Here is a 13,227-nt window from a genome sequence, read left to right on the forward strand (position 1 = left end):
GCCGGGGGCCCCCCCCCCCCCCCCCCCCCGAGTGCACAAATTTTTGTGCACCGGGCCTCTAGTCTATATATATAATAGCCTAAGCGACCGTTATGATCGGAACAACTGGTCAACCAGTCACTATGATGCACACTGACCACCAGGGGGCATTCCCAATGCAGGAGCTGCCCCCTGGTGGTCAGTGCGCTCCCACAGCCAACTTCCTGTGACCCCTCCCAGCCAACCTCCTGCAGTCCCTCTCTCCGGCCGGCCAGACCCCTGTCTCCCCGCTGATGGCCCCGATCACCGGCCAGGCTGAGTGACCCCACCCGTGCACAAATTCATGCACCGGGCCTCCAGTGTTTATAATGTTTGGCCTCCTCTTTGCTCTCTTTCTATTATTAATATTAACTGGCTAATTAGGATGATAACACTGTCACCCTGAAATATAACTGTTTTCTCTTTTTAAATCACACAAGTTATTCATGTTCATGAAGTAAATTAGTGATGACATAGAATAAAACAAATAAGCAAAAAAAACACACAAGAATCCTGAAATTCCACCATATGGGGATATTCAATACCTTATAGTCCTTTTCCTATTCTTTTTGACAGTGTATGCTTTTCTTGCATACTTCCCAAGGAGTGTTTTGATGTTCAGGTTGTCATGAAAGGGTGACATCTTTAAGAAAACTGATTTATTGCTTTTACTTTATGTTGTTTTTTTCCCCCTTAAGTGATGATGTGAGTGAAATACTAGTATTTGCCTTTAATAATCCTGTGAGAAAATAGCCTTTCCTCCTTAACTTGGAAGTCAAAGTTATATATATTTTTGGAGAGATCTGGAGAGTGAGCGATTTCTGTGGATAGTCTTAATTCTCAGGAATAATTTTCAGAAAAATCAGTGGCTAATCCTTAACCTTGATTGGTTGGTTGTTTCTTCCTTGGGAGGGTAGAAGAAGAAGGTTTCTTCTTTCACTTTAGATAGGGTAGGGGAACTAAAGAGGTGAACAATATGAGTTAGAGAATTATGTAATGAAATTAAATGAGTATATTTATTTTTAGTAGTTTTTTTGCTACATGAATGTAATAGTTGACATAATCTAATCTGGATTTTGTTGTTGTTTTGGAATTTAAGAATCTCAGTGGTTTAAAAAAATTTTTTTTTTTTTATTGACTTCGGAAAGGAAGGGAGAGGGAGAGAGAGAAACATAAATGATGAGAGAGAATCATTGATCGGCTGCCTCCTGCATGCCCTCTATAGGGGATCGAGCCCACAACCCCAGGCATGTGCCCTGACTGAGAATAGAACTGTGACCTCCTGGTTCATGGGTCGATGCTCAACCACTGGGCCAAACTGGCCGGGCAGGAATCTTTTTCTTTGTACAAGTTTCAAAATAAATGTTTTTACTTGAGTTGGGTGATAGTTACATAGTAGGTGTTTATAATAATTCATTAAACTATATGTTTTGTACATTTTTCTAAATGTTTAATTTCACAATGAAAAGGATTAAAAAACCCCACAAAAGAATAGGTTTCCTATATCCCTCTATGTGCCTCCCCCGAATAAAAAATTCCAGCTGGATTAAGGACTTGAATGCAGAAAGCAAAATCCTAAGAAAACATAGATAAATATGTGTCAGAGTCTCCAAGACCACCCCAAGGCTCAGTGATTTGCTAGGAGGATTCACGGGACTCAGCATATAGTTGTACTCATGGCTAAGATTTATTATAGGGAAAGGACGCAAAGCAAAATCAGCAAAGGAAAAGGTACATGGGGGTGAAGTCCAGAGGAAACCAGGTGCAAGCTTTTCAGAGTCCTCTCCCAGTGGAGTCACACAGGCCACACATTAATTCCTCCAGCAATGAGTCATGACAACACATTTGAAATGTTGTCTTCAGATACTCAGTAGAGACTCAGTGCTGAGGGGTTTTATTTGGTGCTCGTCACATTGGCACTTTCTGCCTAACACATAACAAAAGTCCAGTTTCTCAAAAGGAAAGCAGGTGTTCAGCATAAACCATATTGTTTGTATATACAGTTTAGACACAGTGAATCACTCTTATCAGTTCTGGAAATGGTGGGAACCATCCTGAAATCCAAGTTTCCAGATGCCAGCTGAGGGCCAGCCTTGGCAAGTGAAGACTTCATAGCAGTCTCATGGAACCAGCGTGCTGGAAGCTACCCTGGGCTTGTGCTTGCCTGTGCTCTGTATCCTGTGCAGAGGGCTCCTGCTCTTTCTCTCACAGCACTTGTGGTCTTCTTCGCTTACCTAGAGAACTCGTTTCTTCAGTGACTTTGTCTACCTAATGGTTTCCCAGTGACCACTTTGACCATTTGTCTTCATTTATCTTCCTTGAGCACCTTGCTGTAATTATCTCTGGGGTAGGGCTATTCTATCAAATATACTGCTGGAGAACTTGCTATGCCAGAATGCCTGTCCAGAAAATCCTTAAAAAATTCTTAAAAATTAGTCTAGAATCAGAATACATTTCAACCACCTCTTATTTCTGTGTAATTAACAGTGCATTTACTCCTGTTGCCATTTTGGTTGTGGACTTTCCACTTTTTCCCAGAAGATTTGCCAAAACTGAGCTCTCTGGGACAGGAACAATGGATTTTAGAGTAGGAGGCTTTGTTTTGGGGACTACAATGGATTTTCCAGAGATTAGGAGAAAATGTATGGAAGGATCCAGATTTTCTTTATTTACAAAGTGATTGTACTCTAGTCACTAGTCTTCCTAGGAATAGGACTATTAATCATTATAAAATCTACTAGAGGCCTGTTGCATGATATTTGTGCACTTGGGGGAGGGTCCCTCAGCCTGGCCTGTGCCCTGTCACAGTCCAGCACCCTTGCTCCTTACCGCCAGGTTCGCTGCTCCTTAGCAATGCTGCGGAGGCAGGAGAGGCTCCCGCCAGCCGTGAGCCCGGCTTCTGGCTGAGGGGCGCTCCCCCTGTGGGAGCGCACTGACTACCAGGGGGCAGCTCCTGCATTGAGCATCTACCCCCTGGTGGTCAGTGTGCATCATAGTGACCGGTCGTTCTGGTCGTTCTGCCATAACGGTCACTTAGGCTTTTATTATATAGAAGAAGATAGGCTACCAGGAAAATTTAACTGAGTATGAAGTTCACTGGAACTTCTTCTTTAACTTATTAGTTGTGAAATTGATAACATCACTGCTTTTGATTCTGCCCCCCTAAAAATAAATCCTGGATTGTGGTATCAACATTACTGTATTATATCAGCTAGCCCTTGAGTGTGCCCCATTGAAAAGGTTAATTAAAAAAAAACCTTTATTGTTGAAAATATTATATATGTCCCCCTTTATTTTCCAGTGACCTCTTCTAACCTGCCTCCACCTCCCACCCCAGGCCTTCACCACCTTATTGTCTGTGTCCATGGGTTATGCATATATGCATACAAGTTCAAAAGGTTAATTTTGTATGACACTGATGGCAGTGGCACAAGGGTTGGTTTATTAAATGCCAACCGAGAGTGAATAATGTCTACCTTGGGGTGTGACAGTACACATGGCTGGTGTGCAAACAGGGTCATATGTGCTTAAAAAAGATCACATGTCAAAGACTGGATAAAAGTAGCATATTGTATTCTACTAACAGCTGTTGACCTTTTTGTATCTCTAAAAAATTCAGGTATACATGTAAAAGTAGCATCTTGAAGAATGGCTTTTTGTATTTGGATAGTTGCTTCTAGCCTGGTCCTTCTTAGTAGTTTATTACTGGGTGATACAATTTTGAGTTTTGTCAAATTTTAATTCAAGGGGCTCTAGTACTGTGTGATTAGAAACATGTCTAGTCTCCTGCTACAAATAAAAAGTTTTTAGAATCTCTAGTCTCTGAAGCTGAAAGAAAGAAACCCAGTCTTTGTTTAATCACAATTATAAACAGAAACCAGTTGATTTTTTTTTTTTTTTTTGCTATCAAATATAACAACTGGCCTCATACATTGCACAGCAGTACCTCTGGGCCTTATTTGTGCTCAATCTCTGTGTGTTTACCAGCTGTTTAATTATATATATGTGCTACATTTGCAAGATAAGACTAAAATGTTGGTGATCATTAGGGGTTGGATGTGTGTGTTTGAACTATTAATGAGGAAGAATAAACATTAAATGTGAAGAAAATGGGCTTTTGGCAATCCAGTGTTAATTCTATTTTATTATAAAATTAAGAGTTTCAACTTTTCTATAACTGTAGTGGGGCTTCATATTTTAATGTATCTCTGCACTTTGTAAAACAAAGCAATGGAAAAGAAACAAAGCCTTGTGACTTGTTAGAATATTAAATTTCAGTATTTTAAAGAAACATGTTTATAGTTGTGACACTGGAAGATTGGAGGGTGGGGAGGAGGGTTTTTACTTTCTATTTTATATCACCATATACCATTCTCTTTTTTATTGTATATATTTTATAATATTACATTAAAAAATAATGTGAGTTGTGGGGAAAAAAATGTTATCACCCAATATACTTGGTATATTGTGCCTGGTATCTGATTAAAGTTCTGCCTTGCTCTGCTAGGTAGGACTAGAAGATTTCTTTAAAAAATTGCAAAATTTTGATTAGGCCAGCTGTTATACTGTATTTGATGGCAAAAAAAATTCTTTCTATATCGAAATTCTTTAGGAAAATGGAATAACTTTGTATGTAGAAGAGAATTTTGTTATTCCTGGCTTAGTTTTCCTTTCTTCTAGATGTTAAATGACTGGGACAGTTGTAAGAGTATAACTAGCTAGTAGCCCTTTTCAGTGTCATTCCATAGCTGTGTCAAAATCATCTACATATAAGGCTAGCTATGTTAAAGTTCTGACTGAAGGATCTGCAGTGCAATAAAGGATTAGCCATAAGAACAATTACTCTTGGTTGTGTTTGACTTGCTAAATTCTCCTTTTTTACTTTTTATATTATAGATCAGCTTGAACGGGTCTTTTTACGACTTGGCCATGCTGAAACAGATGAACAGTTACAGAATATTATATCTAAATTCCTTCCTCCTGTTTTGCTCAAGCTGTCTAGCACCCAAGAAGGAGTACGCAAAAAGGTAAGCATGTTGGGACAGTTGGGGGAATTAAATGGTGAATAAATAGATATATATTATGAAGTATATTTTCCTTTCCCATTATTGAAATCTAGGTTCATGATTCTAATTATGGTCTTTCAAAATGGAGACCACCTTACATGATTTAAAAATAGCTTTTGTATGCTTAGCACAGCTGCATTTAGCACCAACTATATACAATTGGCATCAGTGCCAGATGATATAATTGAGATAATTATTCTGAAATGTATGGAGGCTTGATCTAAAATTCATGCCTTTGGTTTTTTTGTTTTGTTTTTTAATCCTCACCCGAGGATATTTTTCCATTGATTTTTTAGAGACAGTGGAGGAGAGAGGGAAAGACAGAGAGAAATATTGATGCAAGAGAAACACATCGATTGGTTGCCTCCTGCATGAGCTCCACCCAGGGCCCAGCTGGAAGGAGCCTGCAACTGAGGTACGAGGTATATGCCCTTGACCAGAATCAAACCTGGGACCCTTCCGTCTGCAGGCCAATGCTCTATCCACTAAGCCAAACTGGCTAGGGCTCATGCCTTTGATTCCAGTATGAAAGTTGGTGGTTGCGGGGCAAAAATATTCTTTAGTCATTGGCTGAGTGTGAATATAATCTTAATTAAAAATTAGCAAAATAAACATTTTTGAAAGCACGATGTTGTATAGCTCGTTTTAAGATTCTGTAAAGTACTGTTACTAAAAGTTGGATAACTGTCACATCAAGATTTTCTTTTTTTTTTACATCCTTGCCTGAGGATATGTTTATTTGTTTTGAGAGAGAGAGAAAACATCAACCTGTACATGCCCTGACCAGGAATTGAATCTTCAACTTTTTGGTGTAGGACATTTCAATCAACTGAGCCACCTGGCCAGGGCCAGAATTTTCTTTTTTAACCTAAATGTTTTCATGGAACATTTACCCACTTCATTTTTAAATAGTTCATTCGTCTTCTGGTTGTACTAGACCTTCGAGCCTTTGATGTGGTTTCATCTCTTGGGCTACTCTGATTGATTGGCAATGGCAATTGGCAATGCCTGCCCTGAGAGGGAATCTGAGATCTGTCCTGACTTGGGTTCATTGGAGAAAGAGTATCTTTAAGAATGTCTGTTATGTTTGCAGGAAGGAGTAGGGCATTCTTGTTATATATTTGACATGCCTGTTGTTAATAGGGTCTTGCTGAGATAAATATGTATTTGATAATGTCACTATTCTATTTAAAACTCTTCTATGGCATTCTATTACACTCAGGATAGGCAAAGTATAAAAAGACCTACATGAATTGGTTTGTGCTTATTTATTTAGCCTCATTAGTTTTGTCATTCATTTGGCAGATATTTACTGAGTGCCTTCTGTATGCCAGGTGGTAAGGATATGTTAGTGAATGAAAGAAACATCTAGTTGGGGATACTGGTATTAAATAATCAGGCATAGAGTCTCTAGTTGTAAACTGTAGTAAATGTTAAGATGGAATAGGATTCTATACAAGAATATATTTGGGGCATAAGGTACACCTTTGTAGGTGTGTGTGTGGGCAGTAGTCAGGCAGAGAGATGAGGGAGACCAGTAAAGACAGAGATGGCCTGTGCAGAGGCTCTGAGCTAAAGCAGAGTGTGAAGCCTTCAGGGAGCTGAGGAAGGCCACACCGATGCACACAGTGCACAAGAAGGCAGGTGCCAGGGAAAGGAAACAGGGATGCCAGTGGGCAGCGATTTGAAAGGTCATGGATAAATAATTTTAATATGTGAAATTTTGAAATCAGTGAAACTAACAATTAATTTGTATTGCCTCTCAATTATGTAATTTTGGGGTTTTTATCAATTGCATAATGCATATTAGATTTAACCAGGATATCCTGTAAGGTAGCTGGGAATTTGTGGATAAATTGAGTGAAAGAGAAATTGAAGTTTTTTTATTTTTTTGTTTTGTTTTTAAATATATTTTATTGATTTTTCACAGAGAGGAAGGGAGAGGGATAGAGAGTTGGAAACATCGATGAGAGAGAAACATTGATCAACTGCCTCCTGCACACCCCACACTGGGGATGTGCCTGCAACCAAGGCACATGCCCTTAGTCGGAATCGAACCTGGGACCTTTCAGTCCGCAGGCCGATGCTCTATCCACTGAGCCAAACTGGTCAGGGCAAAAGAGAAATTGTGCACACCCCCACTGGGGATGTGCCTGCAACCAAGGCACATGCCCTTAGTCGGAATCGAACCTGGGACCTTTCAGTCCGCAGGCCGATGCTCTATCCACTGAGCCAAACTGGTCAGGGCAAAAGAGAAATTGAAGTTTTAGATTTCTACTGACATATCATTAGAGTACATTTCCTATTTTAAGGAAAATGAAGTTTGTTATGTAGAATTCTACTTTACACCTAACTTTGTATATTCAGACTCATTGGGATAGCTAAAAATTAAAGACTGACTGTAGCAAGTGTTGACAAGAATGTGAGCAACTGGAAATCTTAGACTATTGGTAGGAGTGTAAATTAATATTATTATCACTTTGGAAAATTGTTTGGAGTATTCTAAAGTTTACCATATGCGTATTCCATGACCAAGCATTTTCAAGCCTGAATTAATATACAACGTTTGTGTACATATGTGTACCAAAAGGCATATGTAACAGTGTTCATAGCAGCATTATTCATGATAGCCCAAACTGGAAAATAACCTAATGTCAATCAATAGGAGAATAGATAAATTGTGCTATTTTTCCACTAGAGCAATATAAGTGAACTAATGATATGAGCAACATCATGGATGAATCTCAAATACAGTGTAGAATGAAAAATGTTCAGACACATGAGTTCATCTTATATGTTTCATTTATATATAGTAAATTAAGAAATGGTGGTAGAATGGTGGTGTGGTTCTGGTTGTTACATAGGTGTGTTTATTTTGTGAAAATTTATTGAGCCTTATATTGGCAGTTGTGTACTTTAGCTATATGTTATACTTCAATTAAAAAGTTGGCCCCTGGCCCTGGTTGGGTGGCTCAGTTGGTGGGAGCATTGTCCCGTACACCAAGTGTTGCAGGTTCAATTCCTAGTCAGGGCACATACCTATGCTGAGGGTTTGATCACTGGTCGGGGAGCATGTGGAAGACAACTGATTGACATTTCTCTCCCTCCTTTCCTCTCTCTAAAACAAACAAACAAACAAAAAAAACAATAAAAACAAGTTGGCCCTGGCAGGGTAGTTCAGTGGGTGGTTAGAGCTTTGTCCCGATACGCCAAAGTTGTGGGTTCGATCCCCCAGTCAGGGCATTTACAGAAATTAACCAATGAATGCATAAATCAGTGTAACAACAAATCGATGTCTCTCCCTCCCTCCTTCCCTCCCCCTCCCCCCCCCCTCTTTTTCCCCTCCCTCTTTCCCTCCATCCTTCCCCTCTCCCCCCTTCCTCAAAAAAAGTTCATTAATAAATAAATAAAAATTAATGTGTAGTAAGGAGAACTGATATGGCCAAAATAATATATACCTGAGGTTTGTAATTCTATAGACTTACTGCAGAAGTTAATTGTTATCGATTTAGCCCAAACTGATTCAGCTGATTTCTTGATTTTTTAAAATATATTTATTGATTTTTTTTACAGAGAGGAAGGGAGAGGGCTAGAGAGTTAGAAACATCGATGAGAGAGAAACATCGATCAGCTGCCTCCTGCACATCCCCTACGGGGGTTGTGCCTGCAACCAAGGCACATGCCCTTGGCTGGAATCGAACCCAGGACCATTCAGTCCGCAGGCCGACGCTCTATCCACTGAGCCAAACCGGTCAGGGCTGACTTCTTGATTTTTTTATGGGTTTATAGAGAACTCTAGACTGTAGACAACCAAATTATGAAATTAATATTTAAGGAGATAAAATTGGTTGAAGAAAAATAAGTAGTTAATTCATTTAAAACAAAAAGTCCTGCCCTATCCGGTTTGGCTCAGTGGATAGAGCGTCGGCTTGCAAACTGAAAGGTCCCAGGTTCGATTCCAGTCAAGGGCACATGCCCGGGTTATGGGCTCGATGCCTGGGTTGTGGGTTCGATCCCCTGTGGGGGACTTGCAGGAGGCAGCCAATCCATGATTCTCTCTCATCATGGATGTTTCTATCTCTCTCTCCCTCTTCCTTCCTCTCTGAAATCAATAAAAATATATTTTTAAAAAAGTCCTTAAAAATAAAGCATGTAACTGTGCACACAATTGTTTATCACTATCAACAATAATTTTCCAAACATCTTTCTAGGAATTAACTTAGATTCATTAGATTGTCAGAAGAGGGCTATTTCCTTTGTATCCTTATGATTTTTTTCCCTGTCATCAGCTGTATCCATAGATCTGGACCAGGTAAGAAGTTTGGAGGGAGTGTGCATGGTAATGCACACTTCTAGGTTTCTTTAGGGTATCAGCAGTCCTAAGGATGTCTCATCCTGACAGGCTCTCTAGTTTAGATGAATTGAACTCAATTATCAGCATTTGAAGAAGTTAAATATATGGACCTTGGAGTCAAATCTTGACTATGTCACTTGCTGGTTCATATCCTTGGATAAGTTACTTCTTCCCTGAGCCTCTGTTTCCTCACCTATAAAATGGGAATGACAGTATCACATCTCTGGTTATTGTAAGAATCAGATAAGATAAGGAATGCAAAATGCTTTGCACAAGTTTTTCTGTGCTCCTCTCTTAGCAAGATAGTCTCACTTTTATGGTAAGGTTGGGGCCATTTGACATGAGCCTCTGTTATCTTTTTTTTTCTATCTTTGGGAATTGACGAACTCTTTTTCTCCTGTCTTTCCCACTTAAGGGAGAGGAAGCTGGTCATTACTTAAAACTCTTTAGTAGAATCAGATGATCTTCAGAATAAAGTAAAAATTCCTCAGTATTTTACCCAATACCTTATATAATTCCGGCCCTTATCTTACCACTCTGTGTTTCAGTCAGATGCAGTGTGTAATGTCATTTTCAACCTGTGTGCTTCCTAATAACTGATTCTGTGCTTGGAAATTTATCTGATCTTTAGGAGTGGTGTTCTTGTCCTTTTTCTCTGAAGTCCTTGATCTGGCAGGTACTTTCTCTTCTGGAAACCCAATGTGTATTTCTCATGTACATTTCTCCTTTTTTGTAGTATTCGTGGTGTGTCTTAGTCAGCTTGGGTAACAATACCATAGGCTAGGTGACTTACACAACAAACATTTGTTCCTCACAATTCTGGAGGATAGAAGTCTGAGATCAGGATGCCAGCATGGTCAATTTCTTCGTGCATGAACTCTCCATGATTTATAGAAGGTGGCCTTCTTGCTGTATCCTCATGTGGCAAAGAGAGAGAGGACTCTAATTTCTTTATCCGTTTATTACGATATCAACCCCATCATGGAGGCTCAAGCCCATGATTCCATCCAAACCTAATTACCTCCCCAGATCATCACACTGGGGTTTAGGCTTCAACATATGAATTTTGGGGAGACAGACATTGAGTCCATGGCATTGTGTGTCTCACTCATTTGTTCACAGGTGTTCTGGGGGACTGTGCCTCAGTAGGGGCCCATCTCAACTTTGATTAACCAAAGCACAGTGTAAAAATAAATTCATTAGTAAAATTCTGGTGCATGGAGCCCTGGCTTGTGTGGCTCAGCTGGTTGGAGCATCATCCTGTACACTAAAAGGTTGTGGGTTTGGTTCTTGGTCAGTGCACATACCCAGGTTTCAGGTTCGCTCCCCAGTCAGGGCAAATGTGGGAGGTGGCCAATCGATGTTTCTCTCTCATATCGATGTTTCTCTCTCTCTCTCATACTCTCTCTCTCGCTCTCTGTCTCTATCCCCCTTCCTCTCTCTAAAATCAATAAAAAGAAAAAAAAATAAAGCTAATGAAACTACTATTGTCAAAAATTCTGATGCATGGATTCTTGGGGGGATATTTTATATTCCCTTTCTGGGATGTAAAATTTAATTTTAAAGACAACAAAGTAGCCACTATTTATCAAATAAGTACTATCTGAGAAATTAATTTGTTTTGTATTTCTCAGATAAGTCTGAGAAATGAATTATGATCAGTAATTTCAATTTATATCTCTCTGTATTTTAGGTAATGGAACTGTTGGTCCATTTGAATAAGCGTATAAAAAGCCGCCCAAAAATACAACTCCCCATAGAGACACTGTTGGTTCAATACCAGGACCCTGCTGCAGTTTCCTTTGTCACAGTGAGTGTTATCTTGGAATATTTTCTGACTTACTGTAATTTTCTTTCATAACATTTATTAGATGTCATCAATATATTGGCAACTTAGAATTTTATTATAGACTATTTCTAAATGAAGCATGGGATGTTTTCTTTTAATGACACACTGTCTTACCACTGAGTATTGATCTAGAGGAACCGTTACCAGGATCGTGCATGGGCTTTTACATTGGGCAAAGGAATGTTGGTGAAATGACTTGTCAGATATTTTGATCTATAAAATAATGATTTGATTCATAGTAAAAGATTATATGAGGCCAATCTGAATAGAGAGAAGAGAAGGGTTATGTAGCATAGGCATGAATAAATGATAATATAAGAAGAAAAAAGGGTAAAATGGCAAGAAGAGATACAAAGGCTGAGTTTTAAAAACATGTATGTTTCTGATATCTATAATAATAAAAGTGTAATATGCTAATTAGACTGGATGTCCTTTTGGACGATCTTCCGGACGAAGCCAGGGCTGCAGCCCTAGGATCCAGGCAGCCGCCGTTCTTTCGAGGGAGGGATGGAGGCGGCTGCAAAGGCCTACTCTTGCACGAATTTTGTGCATCTGGCCTCTAGTCTATATATATAAAGAGGTAATATGCTTATTGGTCCTAATGGTGTCCCAGTCATGACTGTTCAACAGGCAGCACGTGCACAGGAGTTTGTGGGCGGGGACAGGGACAGGGACTTGCGCCACTGGGACATGAGGCTGCCGCTGGGGGCAGCCCCCCTGGTGGAGGCACTCACAGGCCTGCTGCGCCGTCTGGCCCGGAGGGGGGCATCAGGACGGGGGCAGCCCCCCTGGTGGAGGTGTGTGCAGGCCTGCTGCGCCATCTGGCCCAGAGGGGGGTGTCAGGACGGGGTTGGGGCCTTGGTGGAGAGCTCTCAGCACTCCTATGCCGGGGTCTGAAGGCGTGGAGAGGAAGGGAGAGCAGATAGGCAGGGGGATCAGGCCAGGAGGGGAGTGCAGATAGGCAGTTAGGGGGATCAGACAAGGAGGGGAGAGCAGTTAGGGGGATCAGGCTGGCAGGGGAGAGCAGTTTGGCAGTTAGGGGTATCAGGCCAGGAGGGGAGAGCAGTTAGGGCCATCAGGCCGGCAGGGGAGTAGTTAGGGGCATCAGGCAGGCAGGAGAACAGTTAGGGGCATCAGGCAGGCAGGCAGGTGAGCACTTAGGAGCCAGTGGTTCTGGATTACGAGAGGGATCCCAGATTGGAGAGCGTGCAGGCCAGGCTGAGGGACGCCCTCCCCTCCCATGCACGAATTTTGTGCATCGGGCCTCTAGTCTACACTAATAAAAGAGAAACATGGTAATTAGTGTACGACCGCTACCCTTCCCATTGGCTAATCAGCATATCCTTATGCACATTAACTGTCAGCCAAGATGGCAGCTGGCAGTCATGCACTGAAGCGAGCAGGGAGGCTTGCTTGCTCCAGTGACTGCGGACTCCAACGTTCCCCGCCTAACTTGCCGGCCTCTCAGCTGCAACTCTAAGCAACTATGTACTATGTTGCAAATAAGAAGCTAAACAAAACCCCAGAAACCAGCCGGACTGAAAGCCAGCCGGACCGCAACATTGTATCGATGTTTTCAGCAGCGAGGCCTCAGAGCTAAAGCTGGCCCAGAATAAAAAAAAAAAAAAAAAGAAAACAACGAGCGGTTGGAAGCTTCAGTCACTCGCCAGCCGGAAAACAGCCCTCAGCCCCTCACCCAGACTGGCCAGGCACCCCAGTGGGGACCCCCACCCTGATCCAGGACACCCTTCAGGGCAAACCAGCCAGCCCCCACCCATGCACCAGGCCTCTATCCTATATAGTAAAAGGGTAATATGCCTCCCAGCACCGGGATCAGCGGAGCAGCGAGGCTCCCGGCACCAGGATCAGCGTGACAGGGGGCAACGCCCAAACCCCCTGATCGCCCTGCGGCTCTGTGTGTGACAGGGGGCGGGGCCACA

At 41.4% G+C, this 13,227-nt stretch overlaps 1 protein-coding gene across 4 annotated transcripts in view; it reads left to right on the forward strand.

The window, feature by feature from the left end:
• KIAA0368 (KIAA0368 ortholog) overlaps window positions 1-13,227 on the forward strand; it is a 90,838-nt gene that overhangs the window by 7,808 nt on the left and 69,803 nt on the right. For 3 of the 4 annotated variants that reach the window (XM_005859757.2, XM_014534394.1, XM_014534395.1), the window contains exons 2-3: window positions 4,915-5,045; window positions 11,132-11,248. In XM_005859757.2, coding sequence (XP_005859819.1) covers window positions 4,915-5,045; window positions 11,132-11,248 — 248 coding nt within the window. Of the gene's footprint in view, window positions 1-4,914; window positions 5,046-11,131; window positions 11,249-13,227 lie in introns of those variants that run through there. The other variant, XM_014534397.1, reaches the window with a different exon arrangement.

The sequence above is a fragment of the Myotis brandtii genome, unplaced genomic scaffold (genome assembly GCF_000412655.1).
Source record: "Myotis brandtii unplaced genomic scaffold, ASM41265v1 scaffold13, whole genome shotgun sequence".
NCBI classification, from domain to species: Eukaryota; Metazoa; Chordata; class Mammalia; order Chiroptera; family Vespertilionidae; genus Myotis; species Myotis brandtii.